Genomic DNA, 22,887 nt, shown 5'->3' with positions numbered 1-22,887 from the left:
GAAAAAAAGATGCATGCCATAGAGATGAATGGTGTAGTACATAGTATTTGTGGAGTACGTAGAACCGAAAAATTGAAGAAATGTGGAGATACACGGAAGTCTTGAGATGGTTCAATCGTGTGGAGAAAACGGAGGACGATAGACTGGTGAAGAGCTTGTATGATTTGGAGGTGTTTGAAAGAAGGTAGATAAGACGACCAAGAAACTTATTAGAAAGGATGGGCCTCTATCTAAGAAGCAAAACTTCTAGCAAAAAAGAGGTGAGTGGTGCAAGTATGTATAGGGGGTTCCAACGTCCTGCTCGTGAGCATTCTTTGTAGGTATGCGAAGCTTCTATTCTTATGGAAGTTTCCCATAGAGGAGGTGCATCAAAATTCCCATAGTTTAAACGTAAATGTGGCAGCCATCCCCTATTTGAAGAAATATCAATATTAGGAAAAATTTACTTGTCAGACACTTGGGCAACAAAAAGGCGCCACAAGGCTGATCTAGTCTGGTACCGTCACACCCTTGAACGCGTCCCGCCAACCGTCCCCGGCAAGCAAGCGAAACGCACAACAAAGGGGTAGGTGCATCTCATCAGCTGGTTTAGTCATGTTTACCGACGAGCAGAGACTTTATCTAGCCTTCCTTTGTGACGAGACAATACGGACTTGCACTTGTAAATATACCTTCGTCACGAGGACTCGTGAATTTACCTTTGTATTTATGTATATATATATATATATATATATATATATATATATATATATACATATACATATATAGGGGCTGAAGTATAAAAAAGAGGCAAGTTAAATGGGTCAAGAAATACAAGGTAATGTACAAAATTCTAATCACAAGAACTGAACGTTTTGTGGGATTAGCCTATATGAGCTGTTCATTCCCGAGTTCTTGACCTACAAACAGTATCTCTGTGATTGCAGGCAAATAATTTTGTAAACAAAATAAAACAACACACTGGGAGAATAACAAGGGTTTGTTGAAAATAGTTATCTACGAAAAGGTTATGTATGTCTTTGGCCCCGTGTTTCTTTCCCATGCATGTTTATTTCTCTCTGTGTTTGCTTGTTTGTCTGCAGGATTTTAAAGATAATTTGACCAAAGCAATGGTTGGCCCGGTGACTGGTGACAGGTAATTAGATTTTAAGAGAGATGTGAATGAGCCTTTTAAAGAGAAGGGACCACCTTGGTGGGGGTTTACGGTCTCAGATACCTCGTGTTATATAACTGCACACACACACACACCTATATATATATATATATATATATATATATATATATATATATATATATATATATATATATATACCGGTAAAGCAGAGTAAATCTGCAGGAGGACAAAGATAAGATTTTCCATAAACTAATTACAAGTCACTGCGGCAAAAGTAATTCTAGTGACGTACAAAATGCAAACAATTTTGATTTAAATGATATTCTGGCAAAATAGAAAAATAAATCTAAACTGAAATTTCCAACCTAACTTAAACAGTAAGCATTACTGAACAATAAGTTCCCAAATTTTAATTGATCTTCGGAACACACAAAAACTATTTAAAATAATAGTTTTCTTGGTCAGTACTGCTATAAGTTTAATCTTTCTCACATCAAAAGTTATTGTAATTTTGACTCTCATCAGAAACTTTCCTGTTTGTCACCTTTATCAACTTTATTCCCCTTCCATTAGGCTTATCAAATTGGCCCCACTAGTGTTCTTGGGTTACTCACATCAAAAGTGACTATAGTTTTAACTCTTATCAAAAGCTTTCTTGTTCATTACTCTCATAAGCTATATCCCTCCTCCAAAAGATTTACTATATTGATACCTAAGCGTCCTGGGTTATCTCACCCTACTACGTTTGAGCCAACCATGAAATGACCTCATTTTCCCATATTCGAGTTCTTGAAATCCAGAGATACTATGGCTACAGAAACATAACAAGGGGTCAACGACCACTGGAACTGGCCAAGTCACTGACCTCGGTCATTCGTGTTGTCTGCAGAAGAAGGAACAATACTTGGACAAACAGCGTGGTGGAAGATAATGTAATTCTCAGAATTCTCAGGAAAAAAAGAACGGAAAAATGGTAGCGAAAACATCTAGGATCCAAGTGTCTCGTTTATATTTACTTTGCTTTCATATCTTCATAATTTACTTTTAAACATTTGAAGGACATTTGACATTATCATTTTAATTAGTCTACCTGTATGTATGCGCAACTGTTCCTGTTGTTCTTTATGATCAAGCAGGCATCATGCCAGGAACAGTCAGTGTCTTCTTCATTTGCCCGACCACCACGATGTGTGAAAGGTGGCATGCTTTTCCCATAGATTTTCATAACTATCTCCTCCTCCTCCTCCTCCTCCTCCTGCTGTTTATTAAATCACTTACTTTTAAAGGAAGTTTTCATTCCCCATCAGATGCCTATTTAATACCGATATCAATTTCTAACACGAAAAGGTCAACTACAGTCTCAACGTCAAAGATAATATTTACAAATTACAAATCAGTAAACTTAAAGCTATATATATATGGTATATACGTAATATATATATCATATATACATATATTCTTGTGAATCGTCTCTGGCACTGGTTCGTTCTAACCATCTAATAAAAATTAAACCCAATTATCCTCGTCCTTCCGAGCTTTCAAATACAGGTCTAATATAAAAAGAAAAAACAAATAAAGTCGAAATAGTGAAATTATCCTGCCAAACACATGACCCCACATTTAGCCAAGTTAGGTAAATTTTTCGGCAATATCCCCAAGTTTCAGGGGAGCGTGAGAGACTAATTTTTTTTTCTTTAAAGAACAAGAAGTCTCTTGAGGTTTCAAATTATATATTTATACGTATTATATATATATATATATATATATATATATATATATATATATATATATATATAATAGTATGTATATATGTATTTATTCCAGGTTTAATATATTTTCATTTTGCTAGTGTTGCCATTATGCTTCATTTAATTTAAAATTACTAGTTATCTGGCACAAAATAAATGACCTTACGTCTAAATTCTCAATTGTAGATTATAATAATCAGTGGTAATCAGTACTCTTCTAGAGCAGGGGTCTTCAATTTGGGGTACGCGTACCCCAGGGGGTACGCCAAGGGTCTGTTAGGGGGTACGCGCTCCCCATGGCACTCAAATGAATGTTAGATGCCGACCTTCAATGTGCTTTAGCAACATCTGCTCCTCGGCCAACTAGGATAGTTAATGAAAACAGTTTCAGCCATTTCATCAGCTACCTTTGCAGCTGATGTAATATTGATGTATTTTGTTTTTGCAGCTCAGTAACCATAACCCTGAAAATTTACTGAATAGCCAGAGGTAAATAATTATAAAAAAAAAAATTTTTTTTTATGGAATTCTTTATGTTTACAATATTATTGGTTATGTCAGGAGAGTTATGTACTTACCTCCGTTCTGTACAGTTTTTCTGAGTTGGTTTTGCTTTGCACGTTATACAAAGTGAAGGGGATACATTACTAACATTACAAGTTTTCTTTGTATGGTGTTTTTACGCTGCATGGAACCAGTGGTTATTCAGCAACGGGACCAACGGCTTTACGTGACTTCCGAACCACGGCGAAAGTGAACTTCTATCACCAGAAATATACATCTCTCACTCCTCAGTGGAATGCCCGAGAATCAAACTCGCGGCCAACGAGGTGGCACGCCAACACCATACCAACCACGTCACTGAGGCGCTCAAAACAAGTACCCGAAAGGGTACGTGGGGAGGAAAAGGTTGAAAACCCTGCTCTAGAGGATTTTACATAGTTCAACGGCTATTTTTTCCCCCCTCTACTACCAAGCTTTGGAATTCCCTTCCTGCGTCTCGATATCCTTTGTCTGACTGACGTGAATATTCTATTAGAGCCTGTGTACTTGATTTAAATGTGTACAAAAACACAAGAAGATAAGTGCGGTGTGATTTTACGGAGCATGCACAGTTAGACGGCCCGCCTAATTAAAATTTCATCTCGGATTACTAAGCCTGCCTCTCTCTCTCTCTCTCTCTCTCTCTCTCTCTCTCTCTCTCATGGGCGCCCGCAGAATATTTTCCAAGGGGAGCAAATTTTATATATATATATATATATATATATATATATATACGTATATATATATATATATATATATGTATATGTATATGTACATATATATATATATATATATATATATATATATATACATACATATATTTATGTGTGTGTGTGTGTGAAGCAAGATGCAATAAAAAATACGGAAAGTTACATAGATCTTTTTTCAATAGTTCCATAAAGCACTATTCAATTGAAGTCAAATAGTTCTCGAAAGAATAACCGTTATGTACTGCATACAAATCTTATACAATATGATAGGGATATATACCTTTAATTTACTTAAACTGAAAGAATGTACTGTAGAATGGAAGGAAAACAAAGTGATGTGGTTATTTTTTTTTTTTTCAAAGTTAGTCACTGCTCATTTGAAAAGGACCCGTAATCTCCTGTGGTCACAGGGTTTCAGTGGGGGGGGGGGGGGGGGAAGTGCGCCCGCCCCCCGCGCATTTGCCCCTACGTGCAGGCGCCCATACTCTCTCTCTCTCTCTCACACACACACACACATACACACGCGCGCGCGCGCAATGTTGCAGTGATGTCGCCACATAATCGACAAACTAAATCAGCCAATAACACAATTCAACGAACGCAACTAAGATTACTTCCCATTATTAAACTATTAAAAAAACAGATACGACACTTTTAATATAATATCTAGATCTCAACAGCTTTCGAATATCATCGGGCATAATTTCGTCTGGGTAACATAATAAATAACTAACACAGCCGAGACAGCGTTGACATTCAGCAAAAAATACAAGTTTGTGTTAACAAAGAGAGAGAGGAAAAAAAGGTGGTACCATCATGGAGGCAATATAATAACTAGAAAAATTATATCTCATCTAATCACTCATGGCATATCATTGAAATCCTTCGACGGATTGTAATTATTCGGAGGATTGGAATCCTTCGGAGGATCTGCCGACGGGAGGAGACGTCCGTGACGCCTGGAGGTGGACGGATCCTTACCATCATCACCCACGACCTTATCTCGTAACTCAGAACGTCATAGACGAACTGCAATGAGTTAATGGCATATTTAAGATATCATTTCGCATAAGTCAAAACTTTGGAGGAAACTCGAGGTGTTTAAATAACGTATGAAGCAGGACAAGAATTCGGACGGAGGCGTGGCTGGATCAATAGCCCGCGTCCGGTCTCCCGCTGCCAGGCAGCAGCAGACTATATCCACTTGTCTGCCTGCCGCCCTGGGCCCAGCGAGAGGAAGAGAGAATTCTCTGCAAGGGCGGGATGGATGACTCATACGCACAGGCACGTGTAAGTGCAGTGTCCAGAAAACTCGCCACACAGGCACAACGAAACCACTGAGTCACGATGAAAAATCAATAGAAATAAATGTACCCCAGGCTCATTTGGTTGTTTGTAAGGAACGATGATCTTTAAATTTCCCCGCAAAATCGTTGCGAGTGTTGACTACTGCGCGACACAAGCAAAGTCGAAAGTGTTTGGCATTCTGAAATGGCTGGCAACGTGTTTTGTTTTTTTATTATTTGAATCTTGCTTGGCCCAGTCCACTGAGCAACAACAACAGCAACAAAAATAGGCCTACTTTGCTGGATCAATGCCTAGAATTCTATTTTAATGATCACTTTCTGACCATAACTTTCTTCTTCTGCAATTTGCTTACGAAACTCATAAACTTCGCAAAACCCAAAAATATTGAAAAATTTTTCCTCTTATGACATGGTGAACTCCCCATACAGTATAGTAAGTATAGTCATGAGATTCTCGTGAGGTCTACGATACAGCTGATGGACTAGGAGTGACGTTGTGGGATGGGAGGGGGGGAGGGAATAATGGGAGGGGGGATGGATGGTGGGGGTGAGGTATGGCCCTCTCGTAAGTTTCGCCACAGCCCACAAGAAAGGTGCGTCACTTGCTTCCTTCACGGTTATTGTCATGTTCTGCGTTCAGTATTTGCTGGCAATGTGATGTAAGCAGTACGGCCTTCCGCCGCTGCATGTCTAACACAACAAGTAAGACGTAGGGAATAGAGTCACTGTAAAAGTGTGTGTGTCTGAATACTGCGTTTGTTTAAACCGTGAGTGTGTGGGCGCTTGGACCCGAAATACGTCGAATCTGATACCTCTCGTAGGAAACACCCAGCTTTAACGTTTGCATTCTCAGCAATGGCGTGCTTCGCATCTGTGTGCATGGGAGGAGGCCTTTTTAACACTAAGGGCGACCCAAATTCGTATGGCAGCTGATGCGAAGATGGCCAATAATTCTAGGTGATCTGAGCATGCCCCGCTGTGCGTGGAGCAGCCTGGCTGAGGTATGATGGATAATCACGCCGTTTTTACAATAAACGCTCGTCCTTTTTCTCAGTGGAAAACGGAGTAGTAGTGCGTAAGATGAAACGTAAACTAAGTGCAGTTACTTCCCTTGGCACTAGGAAGGGTCATTTTGTTGCCGGTTAGGTAATAAGTGCCATGCCAACCGTGAAGGAAAAGCGTGTTCGCAGAGCTTATAGCTGGCAGCTTTCCCAGATGTCGAGAGCGAGCGTGTGCGAGTGTGTATGTATGTATATGCGTGTATGTGTGTGCGTGTGTGTGTGTGTGTGGCTCATGTTTTGTATTCGGGGTGTTTAAAGGCCGTAGTGTGACTGTAGCCAGTGGCAGTAACGTACAGCGTCCTTCTGCGATCGCGTTCATTTCCTCAGATTTCATGTGTGTTTATCAATAACGAGTTCTGCCTTTCGAAATGGAGCCTGGAGCCTGACGAAGTGCAAGTCATAGGGTTGTTGACTCACTGGTGGGTGCTTGTGTTTGTGTGTCTGTCTGTCCGTTTCAAAGCCCATAAGCTTTCTGTTTACATTTTCAATGAAGAATAGGAGAGTGGTTGTGGCGCCATTCAACTTGCAAGGCATTAAAACGCCTTACAGTTTTGATTATGTAACGGGAATTAAACCTCTACGCGTAATACTAGTAGGTCGATGCCAGCAACAGTAGGCCTATAATAGCCTTACGCATTCGTTAATCAACTCTCATCTTCCTTCAGGATTGCCTGATCTATGTGGAAAGGAAGCAGGAGAAAAGCCCAAAAGGAGCGACAAAGTGTGATAAACTTATGGCCGTCCTATGACCGAAAAACATAATGATGCCCTTCACACTTCGCCCTCGCCAGCTGACCCGAGCGACGACCTGCCAACACCACCACCACCACCACCACCGCCGCCAGTAGTCGAGGGAGAGCCAGAGGAAGAGATGGAGCCCTCCTGGTCACTCTCTCCCCGCGCCCTCTTGGCCGGGTTTGCCGTGCTGGTCGGCGTTCTAATCTTTCATCCAAGTGAGTTGTTGTTTGAACCCGATGGACAGGTTTCCAGGGATGTGGGAAAAATACACACACATTTGTGTTCACCTAAATACAGAGCTGCTATGGTCCTCTCTCTCTCTCTCTCTCTCTCTCTCTCTCACACGAATGTGTAAATTGCTTGGTTTATATATATATATTAATATATATATATATATATATATATATATATATATATACTTACACACACATATATATGTATATATATATATATATATATATATATATATATATATATATGCTTTGTACATATTAGCGTGTGTAATTTAATGTGATAGTGTCTATTTATTGCATTTGTTTTTGTAAATATACTCTATTCAGTATACGAAACCAAAACACACTTTTATTTACAAACAAACAAAAAAACGAAATGACATTCGTCACTAACTCCGCTCTTAACGAAACGTGTACGACAAAAATTATTACTTCAACAATCAAATCCCCTTTGACTAACGAACTGTTAATAATAGTAATGTGAGCATCAACATCAAAAGATATTATATATCCTCAGAAAATTTTCAGCTGATCTTGTATCTGAAACAAACGGACGCAGCAAAGGCAAACCAATCAATTCATTGCGATTAAAATGTTTTTTGTTGTCGTTTTGTCATTAAACAAGTTCGTTTTTACCTAAGTAATTCTGTGACGTCCTTTCGTATCTAGTATACTTTTAATATTTTAAATACCTGAATAAGAAAAGGGCGAATTTTACGACACTTATAAGGCTAATATACTATACTATATTTAACCAAACCTTAAATATAATGATTTTTTCGCGCTAACTTACGTATTCAATCGCTTAGTCATTTTACTCGGATTTTTTTTTTTTTATGTTTTGCAGTCTTTGTCCTGTGCTATCAAGAATGAGTTCAAAGTCTGACTTTTCATTGATATAGATAGGCCTGGGTGGCTTCATCAGAATATCTGAAATTCCGACATGCGTCAGCGCCAACGTATACATTGCATGACAAAGTGATATCGAGAGAGAGAGAGAGAGAGAGAGAGAGAGAGAGAGAGAGAGAATATTAGCCTAGTCCCCTCAAGAACTGGATCTCGTGTTGCTCATAAGCGCAAATACACTGACGTCATACAATACTTGTGGGACGGAAGGCGATTTCTTTGTATTTCTTTACCTCCGCATTCTTTGTTTAAATATTTTTGTTAGGCAATGTTAGGTTTATTTATCGTACAGAGCTATACACGCATTTCTTAGGCAGTGTTCGGTTTACTTTTTGTGCAGTGCTATGCTCATTTTCAGATAATGGATTTATTTGTTGAATAATGCAATGTCTTTGTTAGCCTTTATCATACTTATTTGCTAGATATTTTTCTGTTTATTTTTAGCCACTGCTATTGTTGAACATTAGATAACGTTGCATTTATCTCATAAATTTAGTTATTTGCAAAGCTACATTAACGACCTTCCATTGTTATAATGCTAGCCAATCTTTCAATTATTAACTAGCCAGTGTATATCTGTTAATGACCCAATGTCATGTTTCCTTGTTATCCAATGTTGTATTACTTGCATACTTTATGTCACATTTATATGTTAGTCGTGTACATCACACGCGAGTGCGCTTGAGTAAGAAGTGTTGAGAAAGAATAAGGAATGAGCAGCAAACGAGAACAAATTGGTAGAGAAAGTGACCGCAAAGTATAGAGCGAGCGGTCACATCTACGAGATTCCGTGAGAGGACTGGAAGCAATAATATGCTTACATAATGTACTGTGAAGCGTTACTCTTTGTATTACAGTGTGGTGATATTCAGAATGTCTTCATTCGGATTTATAATACTGATATATTTCAAATTTATAAGTGGAAGGCTTCGATATAAACCAATTGTGTCACAAAAATATTTGATAACGAGAGAGGACCTGAGTGGAGAAGAAAAAAAAAGCTATAATAGCGTGAAAACTAGAATGGTGTGCGCGTGCGTGAGAGAATCTCTCTCTCTCTCTCTCTCTATTTACGATCCACAATTCACTGCACAGTTCGGTATAGGCGTATATTCAAGAGCAGCTAGTCGTGCTACCACAAGCTATGAGACCTGGAAAAAGTCCATATATATATATATATATATATATATATATATATATATATATATATATATATATATTATATAATCTATATATATATAATATATATATATATATATATATATATATATATATGATATATATATATATATATATATATATATATATATTATATACTATATCTATATATATATATAGATATAGATATAGATATGATATATATATATATATTAGATATAGATATATATAGTATATATATATATATATATATATATTTATATTTATATATATCTATATCTATATATTATATATATTTATGTATAGAGAGAGAGAGAGAGAGAGAGAGAGAGAGAGAGAGAGAGAGAGGCGAGAGAGAGAGAGAGAGAGAGAGAGAGAGAGCAGCCTTGATACGTGATTTAACCCAAGGCTTACTTTTTAAAACAATACTTTAAAACAACCTAGAGGAGAATTTCGGCTTTATCTTCTTCTGTTGTAGTGGGGGAGATGACACCAGTTTCCTACAGTACGTTATGGAGAATTGTTCTAAATTCCTCCTACCCCCACCATCTCTCTCTCTCTCTCTCTCTCTCTCTCTCTCTCTCTCTCTCTCTCTCTCTCTCGGGAGGGGAAGTATTTAGTGCCCAACTGGCCAAAGCGGTGAAGAACACTTGTGGCAAATTCTGATCAGATCACAGGAGAGACGCACCTGAAGGGGCGATCGTGTTTTGTTCGACTTCAATCGGATTACAATTCCTCGTGTCCAAACGATTCGCCTGAACAGCGATGCAAGTTTGGCTTATTAGAATTATTCAACATGAAGTAGCCATTTCTCTTACCGGGTGGAAGGGCGGGTTCCACACACACACAGTCACTGCTATGCTCATATAATAACTGATCAGAGAAATTTGCTATTTCAACCCCTTCATACACTACACAGAAGCAAACTTTGAAGTCCTGGCGTGAAAAAATGAAAAATGAACGTATAAGCGAATAAACTTCGGTACCTACATTTAATTTGATGCTGTCATTATAAAAAAAAATATCCTTACACATGCAGCATAGCTGTAACCAATAATTTTCTTAATACGCATATTATATTCAACATTAGACTGCAGTTGGCTTGACGTACAAGTAGGCTTATGTATGTGCGTTTTAATGCTTGGGAGGTAACATAAAAGTAAATGCCAGCAAAAAAAAAAAGCTCGCAAAACATTATGTCAGATTAACAAAATATTCTGAATCATGAAGAATTCCCCCACTCCCCCATCCCACCCCAGCAAGCAGCGAAATTCTTGTTTATATTGAATTCGTGACTTTGGCTTCACTCTTCCGTATTCAATAGGCAGGGTGACATGTGCTCAAGGAAGAAGGGACAGGAAACTCTTGTGTATTTCAAACGCATTTCAATGCACACACAATAATATATATATATATATTATATAATATATTATATATATACATATATATAATATAGTATATATAGATATATATATAGATATATATATATATATATATATATATAATTATTAGGCACTGTATGTTTTCCGCAAAGTGTCTTTTATCTTTCACAGCACTAGTTACCAAATAACCGTTAACGAGACAGCAAATGAGGACGAACGGCCAAATAGATCGGCAAGAACGGAACTGCCTTCACGGACCTGTTTACCGGAGGAACTACCCATTCACTGGTTAATATATACTATCTGTAGAAAAATCTAAATTAGATGACGGACCTGAAATTTACTGGACTTTGAGTAGGCTCATCCTATAGCTAGTGTACAACGTACGTAGGCTTACATATGCGCTGAGCATACTCTGTAACATAACTGAGTTGAAGGTTTTGTTTACATTGGCAATAAATTTTAAGAAGAAATGCTGCTGTGAGTTGTATCTTCCTTGGATTGCTATATTTGGTAGCAGAGCGTTCACCACGGCAATCTTCAACCCAGTGGGTTACCAGCATGTTCCTGGGAATATTTACTGCAATTGCAAGGTAGGACATTTGTTGGAGTTATGTACAGTGCTAGTGGGAGTAAATTGGGGCCAGGCAGTGTAAGTGATAAAAATGACGTTCTTGACTATGTTATGGGAACAGAGACAGGCGCAGGTGATGATGAAATGATGAAACGTGGTTGTGATCAAGATTTGTTAGCAGAAATACGTGGTGTGGTTAGGGATAAGGATCTTGTTGATGAAGAAGTAGCGTAGCGTAGTGAGGAATGACAATAATGGAGGGGGTTGCAAGAATTTGGATTTTGGAGCTGGTATTTTTGTTACTATAAGTGGTGAAAATGATGAAAAGCCTTGGAAAAAGGACGTTATAAAATTGTGGTCGGAAGTCGTAAATATTCAGAAAGTAGTGGATTTTAACCACTGCGAAAACTTTAATTCTTTTAGCAGAGTAGGGGAGTTAATAAATGCATTAAAAGAGAACCAGAAAATTTTGGTGAATGAAATTAGGAAAACCAATTTAACGGTTAAAAAGGCTGGAGATAGTATAGATTTCACTGTGGAAAACCAGAAGCCACTTTTTAATGGGGATGTTGCTAAGGAGCTGGGTCGTCTTTTAGCAAATAATAACAAAAAATGGGAAGATAGGTTGGATAGATTGAATCGTTGGTGCTAAAACAGATTCGCCTTGATAGAAGATGAGTTGGATAGGGTGTGTAGGAGAGGGGCCTGTAATACGCATGTAATAATGCTTTTTCAATAAAAAAAAAAAAAAAAAAAAAAAAAAAAAAAAAAAAACTCCACAGCTCGAGAAAATGAGTGGGAGAAACAGTGGTAGGAAGGAAATCAAGAGATGGTTTGAACAGGCAAAAGTGTACCAATCAGCTTAACCTAGCAGGCACTGATGCCGTAGACTATGTTAAAGTTAGTTTGATGGAGCCTGCTAGCACAAGAAAGTCATGCTAAGCCGAAAACGTTGGAGGAAATGGAGACTAAGCTACTAGAAGCGTATGCAGATAATATGGATGATCTAGAGAGAAGGAAAGAACTGTGGTTTGCACAACAGGGAATCCAAGAAGGTGTTTGGGAGTATTTAGACAGAATAATTGACTTGGAAGAAGAAAATGTATGATTTTTGAAAAAGGTTTGAGGGACGGGAAAACTGCCTGTGATCTAAAGGATAAGATTGAAAACGGAGTCATAGACCAATTTGAAGATGCTGGTAGATTTGTGCAAGATAGAGTGAAGGTTATGAAAGAATTTGGTAATGTTTCTGACAGCCACTTGCATAGCAGGAGGAGAGATGATAAAGAAATTAAGTGTTGGACTTGTAGGGATCAGGGTCATGTATCATACCAGTGTAAAAATGCAGGGTTTTCTAAAGACAATATAGAGCAGGATCATGGGGAAGGACACCAGTATAAGGGAAGGCTTGATAAAAACAGAACGCAAAATAAACATTTTTTGGAAAATCAGTTTACGGGCACTTGTTGGTCTTGTGGGGAAGATGGTCATCCAATTTATAAGTGTAATCTATACTTTAGTAAGAACAGAGGGTTAGATAATGCAAGAGGAGACAAGGTTGTGAGGGAGATGTCATTGCAGGCCGGTGATAATACCCAGGAAAACTTGTGAGGCCGGGCGTTAACTTGAACGTCCGCCAAGTGAATGTTTAAATAAGAGAGGAGACACTATGAAACTTGACACTCAGCATAGAGGGAAAGAAAGCTGTGGGACTTATGGATTCTGGGGCAAACTGTAAAATTAATATTTGGGGAATCTAAAACCAAAAGCGGTGACATTGTATAATAGTAGTGACTACATATGTGACCTGAGTGGTAATGAAATTAATATAATAGGTCATGTCGTTGTTGATGTGGAAGTAAGTGGAATGGAACAGAATAGCTTTGTATTCTATGTCAAGAGAGCTGAGAAAGGAAGGAATGGTCTTGGCAAGAACACTGACCAAGAGTGCCTATGGGCATGAATGTTTTGTCTTTGCTATTTGAAAAATGGGGAGTCACCAAAAATGTTAACATGATGGCATCAGAGAAAGAGGGATTAAAAGCTGAATCTGGTAAAGTTTTGGATTGCTGTATGAGACGAGTTGGTCAAACTATGCAGGTTTGGCAGGAGGATGATGATTTAGGATATGCTAGTTGCTTAAGACAACAGAATAGAAATGTCCCGTCAGGTAGCAGGAAACTAATTAAGGAATACATTGATAGCCTAAAGGAAGTGCCAAAGGAGTATGTAGTTTTAGAGAAAGTAGCAGAAGAGAGTAAAAATGTGTTGCCTCCGGGCGTTCAGGTCTTGCCCAGTTTTTCTATATATGAATGGGACATTGGATATGTTTGTTGCTAATTGGTCTAAAGATAATGTTAGCATTGAAGCAGACAGTATATTGGCCACGGTGCAACTTGGCATAGGGGAGTTTATGGAGGATGATGATAACTAGCATACTGAAAAACTATCAGAGGAAGAACTTCAAAACCACAGACGGAAGTTGGGAGTAAATGTCGATGAAAGTAACTTAAGTAAATCGGATTTGTTAAGACTTGATCAGATACTTTACAAATATAAGGACTGTTTTGAGCTAAATGATTCGGACCTAGGTTTGATGAATGGATGAGAACATTCTATTAGATTGCCCTGTGGGAAACTTATCAAATTACCGTATAGGAGAATAGTACCCACGTCAATCCCTGAGGCCAAACAGTTGCTGGATGACTTAGAGACGGGGAGTAATTGAAGAAAGTACAAGTCCTTATGCAACACCTATAGTCCTTGTGAGGAAGAAGGGGGGAGGCTTAAGGTTGTGCATTGATTATAGGAAATTTAATGAAAAAACTTTAAAGGATGCATTTCCTCTTCCTAGAGTGGCGGAGTGTCTGGATTCATAGGAAGGGGCCAAATACTTTTCCACTTTTGACCTTAAGCAGGGCTATCACCAAGTTTTGCTAAGAAAAGAAGGTAGAGAGAAAACTGCATTTTCTGTACCATGGGGACACTTTCAGTATCTCAAGTGTCCAACGGGTCTGACAAACAGCCCAGCAACCTTTCAACGATGCATGGAGAATATTTTAGGGGATATGTTTTTTGAATTTCTAGTCATTTATTTGGATGATGTATTATTTTTGAAGACCATTGACGAACACTTATCAAGATTGGAGGCATTGCTGGAGCGCATAAAGTCTTATGGGATGAAATTAAAGCCAAATAAATGTCATTTTTTGCAGACAAGTGTAAGTTACCTAGGATTTAGCATCAGTAATCAAGGGATAGGACCTGAGCTAAAGTAAGATTGAAGCAGTGAAGAATTGGAAGAGGCCAGAAACTATTAAGGAAGTGCGAGCTTTTCTGGGATTTGCAACATTTTATAGATTTATTAAAAATTTTGCCATAATTGCCAAGCCACTCAATGAATTATTGAAAGGAGAAAAGAAAAAATCCAGTCAAAGTATTAATGATAGATGGACAGAAGATGCGGAAATGGCCTTCCAGACATAGATAGAAAAATTGATAGCTGCCCCAGTATTGAAAGGGATCGAGTTTGGGAAAGCGTGTACGTTAGAAATAGATGCTAGTTACGATGGACTTAGTGCTGTTTTGTCCCAATATAAGGAGGATAAGCTGCATCCTGTAGCTTATGCAAGTAGGTCACTGAAACCACGCGAAAGAAACATGAAGAACTATAGTTCAAGGAACCTAGAATTGTGTGCTTTGAAGTGGGCTGTTACTGAAAAATTTAAAAATTATCTTATTGGCACAAAGTGCATAGTGTATATGCCCCTTTGAGCAATCTCAGTACAGCAAAACTTGATCACACAGAACAAAAATGGGTGGCAGATTTGTCGGTATTTGACAATGAACTTAAATTCAGACCAGGAAAACAAAATGTTAGAGCCCACATTCTGTCACGCAAGTCTGGAGAGGAGATGGTGATGAATGAAGACGAAGAAGCATGAGGACGCAAATTTTGTTTGTGCCATAAGTAGACATCAGATTTTAGAGTGGGAGGACGTTGTTAATAAAACAGAAAGCTTGTCCAGTTTTAAAGATTGTAAGGAAATGGATAGAAGAAGAAAATATTGAGTTAGAAAACATTAATTTTAAACCCGAATTAGGAGAAAAGGAGAAAGAAAGTCTTGTGATAAGAAATTATATTCTTTCTCATATGGATCAATTAGGTAACATGATTTATAGATTAGCCGTTCCTGTTCTTTTAAGAAGTAAGTGTTTAGTCGAAGCTCATGATAAACTAGGGCATCAGAGTATTGATAGAAGTTACAAGTTACTGAACTCTAGGGTTTATTGGCCCAACATGAGGGGATTTGTAATGGATTTCATTAGAAATTGTGAAACTTGTTTAAGGGCAAAAGATGAAATTCCATATAGAAATACCAATCCTGTTCATGTGGAAACTTCTCAGTATATGGAAATTGTGGCGATAGATTTTTGTTCCGTGGAAAAATCAACCTCTGGAAAGGAGCATATTTTAGTTTTAAGTGACCTGTTTAGCAAATACGTATGGGCATATCCAACGAAGGTTCAGAAAGCGACAACAGTGGCTAAAATTTTGGTGGAAGAGCTCTTTTATAAACATGGAATTCCTCAGCAGATTCATATTGACCAGGGGAGAAATTTCGAAAGCGCTCTAATTAAGGAAATCTGTAAAAGATTTAATGTAAAGAAATCACGCACTTCTCCATAGCACTGTAAAAGATTTAATGTAAAGAAATCACGCACTTCTCCATAGCACCCTGAAGGAAACGCTCAAGTGGAAAGAATGAAAAGAACTCTGTACGGTCTATTTAGAAGTTTGGAGGAGAAGAGGAACCAATGGCCATTGTATTTGCAGAGTTTAGTATTTGCGTATAACATAACACCTCACTCTGTGACAGAATTTTCTCCATATTTCTTGTTGTTCGGGAGGGAACCTTGTATTTTGATCGAGAGTTGGGGGTATCTGGAAGACATGTACAAATTTCAAGACTGAGACTGGTTACGTCAGTCAACAATGCAAAATGCAAAAAGAAGTTTGGGATTTGGTTAGAAGGAACACACAAAAGAATTGGGTATCAAAAGCAAAGCCTATGTTAGCAAAGTCCAGAGAAAGTGATTTGGAGGTAGGACAAAAGGTTTTATTACGAGAAAATAAAATAATTGGAAGAGCGAAACTAGGAGACAAATACGGTAAAAGAAAGTGGGTAATTGTAGTACTTAACAGGGACTGTGGCTTGTATAGAATTAGGCCTGAAGGAAGTGATGCTAAGGTTATTAAACCGTTCGCTGGGATAGAAAGGAATGAGGGGGAAGAAAATATTGATGACTTGGATACGGATTATAATGATAATTTCGGAACCGCTGATAGGGATGACAGCAGCTTAGAAATGCCTGATATGGAAGAAGTTTTAACCAGGTTCGGGTTTGATTTTAGCAACCATGGTAATAGTAAACCTAAAGGTGTTGATGAAGAGGTTGAACAAGAGGAAGGAGTAACAATTAATGCACTAGTACTGAGAAGATCAGAGAGGATACGAAACACGCAGCGATCAGAGTTGTAAATGTCTTTCTTTGTCGGAAAACAGGTAATGGTAGTGTGAGAGGATGGAAGTGTGTAGTGTGTGTACGATGAGGGCATCGTAAAACTGTAGGGGGGTTGTGTGTAGCACTGTATGTTCTCCGCCAAGTGTGTTTCATCTTTCACAGCACTAGCTACCAAATAACAACCGTTAACGAGACAGCAAATGAGGACGAACGGCCAAATAGATCGGCATGAACGGAACTGCCTTCACGGACCTGTTTACCGGAGGAACTACCCATTCACTGGTTAATATATACTATCTGTAGAAAAATGTAAATTAGATGACGGACCTGAAATTTACCGGACTTTGAGTAGGCTCATCCTATAGCTAGTGTACAACGTACGTAGGCTTACATATGCGCTGAGCATACTCTGTAACATAACTGGGTTAAAGGTTTTGTTTACATTGGTAATAAATTGAAAGAAATGCTGCTTTGAGTTGCATCTTCCTTGGATTGCTCTCTCTCTCTCTCTCTCTCTCTCTCTCTCTCTCTCTCTCTCTCTCTCTCTCTCTATATATATATATATATATATATATATATATATATATATATATATATATATATGCTGAAATAGCAGTCTATAGGCCTACGGATGTGTTGAACTGAGACTAGACATATCTTCAATGTGAAAAGTGTTGATTACATAGCGACATGCTTCTGTGATATACCATTATAGGTTTAAAGTAAAATTTTATATGCCCAAATGAGATATTAAATAGCAAGAAGGCTTGTTTGTGATTGAGGTGTGCTGCTATCAGATCACGAAATGTGTAATTTTGAGTTTGAAAAATATATGTGGGCTGTGCGTGTTTAGAACCGATATATATGATCATAAATTTTGGTCCCCATCAATTCGAGCAAAGTAAAACACATGATTGCTTCTGAGTTGTTTGGTAGTATGTAGTTTTCTATAATACGCCCTTTTTTTTCTAAATTCATAAACGTAACGTAATCATAGGGACTGAAAAGTATTAGGGTTATGTTTGAAAATGACATTGCTCTACTAACAAGTTTAAAACATATGGCTAATCGTTGGTTACACAGTTATCAAATGATTTGTCTGTGGTTTATTGCAAATGTTGACCTTTGTGTTGCAACGTTTATCTTTTATACTTGCAAGAGTATTGTTTCCCAGAATTGCAATTACCGTAAATATTGGGCTGATTTAAATAAATGATAGGCGCATATGTAAAAGTTTTGTCTCTTAGCAAAGGCACTGGAGAGAGAGAGTCTACTATTACAGATGCCTTAAGAAATGTGTGATGCGTCTATTAGTCAATTAGTAATTCTTTAGAAAAAAAAAAACCTTCTGACAAGCAGCAGAGGCATTACGATTTTTCTTATAACGGACATCAAGATTTATAAACTGTTTTAAATCGAGTGCAACCAACGGTTTCTCCTGAACGTGGTAGGGTAAGCTAACCCTTGGAGAGAGAAAGAAAAGTATCAAGTAACGAGATTCGGAGACAAGAGACTAACGCCTTGTGCTTACGTTTTCATAGCTAATGAATGAGACGCATTTTAATAATAATAGTAATAATAATCATAGTAATAATAATAATAGTAATAATAATAATAATAATAATAATAATAATAATAATAATAATATGTTCGTCCGTATGTTCGCTAAACTCCTTAATAACATTTATTCTCACCTTACGTAAGCATTTATAATCCAGATAAGGGCTGTTCAGATTTCTCAAATAATAGCCTATGGGGAATCTTTCAGTTTTGATTGTAAAAAGTAAAAATAAATATTAAAAAATGCACTAAAAGCTTCTTAGGTGCAATCGAGTATTCTGTCCGGTGATGACCTATGGCACAGCCCATGAAACTCTTAACAGCGGCCCATAAGTGGCCTATCCTATATCATTTCTAGAAGCACGATTAAGGTTGACTTTAACCTAAACTAAAAATAAAAACTACTGGGTCTAGAGGGCTGCAATTTGATACGTTTGATGATTGGAATGTGGTTGATCAACGTCCAATTTGTAGCCCTCTGGCCTCGGTAATTTTTAAGGGTTATTTTTCGGAAGACTTAGCCACCGCCTACATTAAAATTTATATTTTTCTTGGGTAAAAAAAAAACACACGCACACAAACTTCTCAATGCATAACCTTCACAAATTCTTAATGACAGAGAAGAATGAACGAAAAGCAAAAGCAATGACTCCCAAGTGAATGAGCTATGAAAAGTAGGCCTAGTGTTTAAAAATGGTATTTTCATTTTAAAATAAGTTTTTAAATATACTTACCTGGTAGTTACATATATATAGCTTAATCCCGCCGATTCGTCGCGCGCACGGCAGAAATTCAAAATTCGCGGCTATCGCCGATAGACGGTCAGGTGATCATACCTGTGCTCCCTCTATGTAGGTATCTGGAACCATTCCCATTATCCTCAGAAATTCCATGCCTCTGTTCTCAGAGGGGAGGAGGGAGGGACCTTTTATATATGTAACTACCAGGTAAGTATATTTAAAAACTTATTTTAAAATGAAAATACCATTTTTAAATATCTAACTTCCCTGGTAGTTACATATATATAGCTGATTGGCACCTTGGTGGTGGGTCAGAGAACCGCAGCACCGTTGGGAATTCATAAAATTATTGATCGCTACAAATTAGCTGTACCAATAATCTGGTTCATACCTGATAAGGAAGTTGGCTTCGAAGTTTTTCTGCCTCATTAGCCTGCATTCCTTGAGAGACCCAGCGATCATCCCAGGGGGCTAGGGGGCTGTAGAAAGTCTCTGTGGGGCTGTCAGACGGTCCTCGACCTTAACCTGACTAGACCACCACCCTTGCTATCCTGGCAAAGCCATGGACAATGAGCTGACCACCTGACCAACTAACACACTAAAACCCACTCCATAAAACGTAACTTAGACTTTCACCCCAGACTGTGGAAGGTTGCAACAACCTTCACAGACAGCCTGTGAGGTCAAGTTCAGTAAAATGCAAGGGTATAAATAAGGTTATAGGTTAAGAGACAGTTGTACCTCCAACTACGGCGCCGGAGGCAACGTACGGCCCTAGGGAACACCAATCCTCATATTGGGTCTGTACGGCTTTAAAGTAGCAATCTGCGAAGACTGACTGGCTTCGCCAGAATGTCACTTCCAAGATCGATTCCATCGACTTGTGTCTATACGCCATCGAAGTCGCCACAGCTCTTACTTCGTGCGCATTGACTTTGAGTATTGGGAAGCTTTTCTCATCAAAATTCTGGTGAGCTTCCCTTATTAAATCCTTGACAAAGACCGCCAGCGCGTTCTTTGGCACAGGTAGTGAAGGCTTCTTTACCAAGGACTAGATGTTGTCTGTCTGTCCTCTAAATTTTTGGTTCTATGTAGATAATACTTTAGGGCTCTAACTGGACAAAGTCCTTTCTCCTTTTCCTGTCCAACTAACTGAGATAACCCTGGTATGGTAAAGGATCTAGGCCATGGGTGAGAAGGATTCTCATTCTTGGCGAGAAAACCTACTTGCAGCGAGCAGACTGCATTCTACCCATTGAAGCCTACATTCTTGCTAAAGGCTTGCAACTCTCCTATCCTCTTCGCCGTTGCCAATGCAACCAGGAATAGGGTCTTCTTGTGAGATCCTTCCATGAAGCCTTGTCGAGGGTTCGAACCTTCTCGAGGTTAGAAAAGTCAGAACAACATCCAAATTCCAAGAGGGGGTTGGGTTATCCTTACTCTTAACTGTCTCAAAGGACCTTATGAGGTCCGAGGGATCCTTGTCTCCCGACATGTCAAAATCTCTGTGACGGAAGACGGAGGCTAGCATGCTGCGTTATCCCTTGATAGTTGATACTGCTAGTTTCTCTTGGGTTCTTAAGTGTAACAGAAAATCTGCTAGTTGAGTTATAGGTACTGAAAGAGGAAATGATGTTAATTCTGGCACCCCCATTTTTTTCCTTGAAAAAAAAAACCACGTTCCCCCCAACCTTTTGACTGATACACCTTGATTGTGGACGTCCTCCTTGCTCTCGCGATTGCTCTTGCAGCTTCCCTCGAAAAGCCCTTCGCTCTGCCAGTTTTTCGATAGTCGAAGGGTAGTTAGATTGAGAGAGAGGCGATTTTGATGGTGTCTCTCTATATGTGGCTGTCTGAGTAGATCGTTCCGACACGGTAACGATCTGGGGATGTCTACTAGCCACTCCATCACATCTGTGATCCAGGGTCTCATGGGCCAAAAACGGAGCTATCAGGGTCATGCGGACGTTGTTCGATTCCCTGAACTTCTTCATGACTCAGTCTAGGATCTTAAATGGGGGGGGAGGCGTACGTGTCTAGTCCTTCCCAATCCATGAGGAAGGCGTCTACTGCCACTGCTTCCTGGTCTGGGACTGGAGAGCAGTAAACAGGTAACCTCTTTGTTCTCTGCGTTGTAAAGAGGTCTATAGACGGTTCTCCCCACCGATTCCACAGCCTGCTGCATACCTCGTGATGCAGGGTCCACTGCGTCGTGAGAACCTGAGGAGATCCGCCCTGACGTTCTTCTCTCCTTCTATAAAGCGAGTTAGAAGAGTAATGTTCCTCTCTTTTGCCCACAATAAGAGATCCTTTGCTGCCTCGTAAAGGAGTCCGAACGAGTGCCTCCCTGCTTCTTTATGTAGGTCAACGCCGTGGTGTTGTCTGCGTTGACCTAAACTACTTTGATCTTGCCATAGACTAGAGATCCCGTCATTCCTTAGTGTTGCACGCCACCCACGTCCGATGCGTCTGAATACAACACTAGGTCGGTGTTCTTCTGTTGAAGTTCGAAACCTTCTTGTAGCTTGTTGGTGTCGTGCCACCAACTCAACTGATTGTTCTGGAACAACCTATTGAGTCCACAACGTAAGCCGTAACTGAATCGGGCGCTCTGACAGCTGCCTACTGACAGCGTTCGGTAATGAGGCAAGTTGTCAAGCATCCGAGCAAGTCACGTGATTTCTTAAGGCATGTGCCCAATAGGCGAAAGTCAATTGCCCTCTAGAGGCCGAGGTTCTTAATGGCAAGACATTCTCATAGTAGTTGACTCTCAACTAAAAACGAAAACAACATTATGTTCCATTGAACACGAAGGTGGAAAGTGAATGCAAACTACGTCTTCACAGCCGAATCGTGAGAAGGATTCTCAAGGTTCTGAATCTGTGCTTATAAAGAACTGAAAACGCTTAAAAACAAAAGGCTAATTTTTTTTATTCATTTTTTGGCTGTAAGGTGAGGGATTGTAATTGTAATGAAAGCGGGGCGGTTTCCAGTAATGAAAACAGGGAAGTACTACTTCTCATGGGCTGATTATTTGGAAGTAGAGCTGGCAGGTCGGGGAGCAGGCGATGTCTTCCGTATATATCTGTCAATTCCGGGTGAACAATGAACAATTGCACCTCTCCGAATAAGAGATATTTTGACGACAAACTCAGATGACTGAAGAAAAAATTCCGCATTATCGCAATGCGATGCAGCGTGAGACTAGTAAAGACTTCTGTTACCGTGCGGTAAACATAAAGATGAAAGATTCCAGAATATATATCTGTTGCAAATTCTCGCAATATTCAAGGGGATGCAGAAGATGTCATTCATGTATGCGAGAATCCCCGTTAATCAGAGATGTAAGTCCGATATTGTTGGACAGAGAAAAGGTTCGTTAGTCAATCCTTGTATGGGAGACACACATAATCCGACCATGCATCTCGGAGAGCCAGCTGGAACTAGGTTGTCTTGCTGTAATCCCCTACTCTGTGGTTCTTGCTCACTCGCTATCCTGAGTTGCTAGCTAATCCATTAATCCATTCTTCGAAGGAATGCGTTCGGCTAGAATAATCGAGCGTTAAAAAAAAAGGATCTATTATGCT

General features: G+C 39.0%; 1 protein-coding gene across 6 annotated transcripts in view; it reads left to right on the top strand.

Moving 5' to 3' along the window:
- Positions 1 to 5,969: 5,969 nt before the first annotated feature.
- LOC135200111 (pancreatic triacylglycerol lipase-like) overlaps positions 5,970 to 22,887 on the top strand; it is a 44,771-nt gene continuing 27,853 nt past the window's right edge. For 2 of the 6 annotated variants that reach the window (XR_010311211.1, XM_064228445.1), the window contains exons 1-2: positions 5,994 to 6,124; positions 7,149 to 7,436. Coding sequence is in view for 5 of the 6 variants with exons in the window: in XM_064228445.1 (XP_064084515.1) it covers positions 7,229 to 7,436 (208 nt within the window). In the remaining variant the exon portion in view is untranslated. Of the gene's footprint in view, positions 6,125 to 6,173; positions 6,424 to 6,708; positions 6,903 to 7,148; positions 7,437 to 17,185; positions 17,283 to 22,887 lie in introns of those variants that run through there. The other 4 variants (XM_064228466.1, XM_064228460.1, XM_064228454.1 and 1 more) reach the window with 4 other exon arrangements.

The sequence above is a fragment of the Macrobrachium nipponense genome, chromosome 23 (genome assembly GCF_015104395.2).
Source record: "Macrobrachium nipponense isolate FS-2020 chromosome 23, ASM1510439v2, whole genome shotgun sequence".
In the NCBI taxonomy this organism is placed as follows: domain Eukaryota; kingdom Metazoa; phylum Arthropoda; class Malacostraca; order Decapoda; family Palaemonidae; genus Macrobrachium; species Macrobrachium nipponense.
Note: the sequence above shows the minus strand (reverse complement) of the source record. Positions and strands in the feature narration are given on the sequence as shown.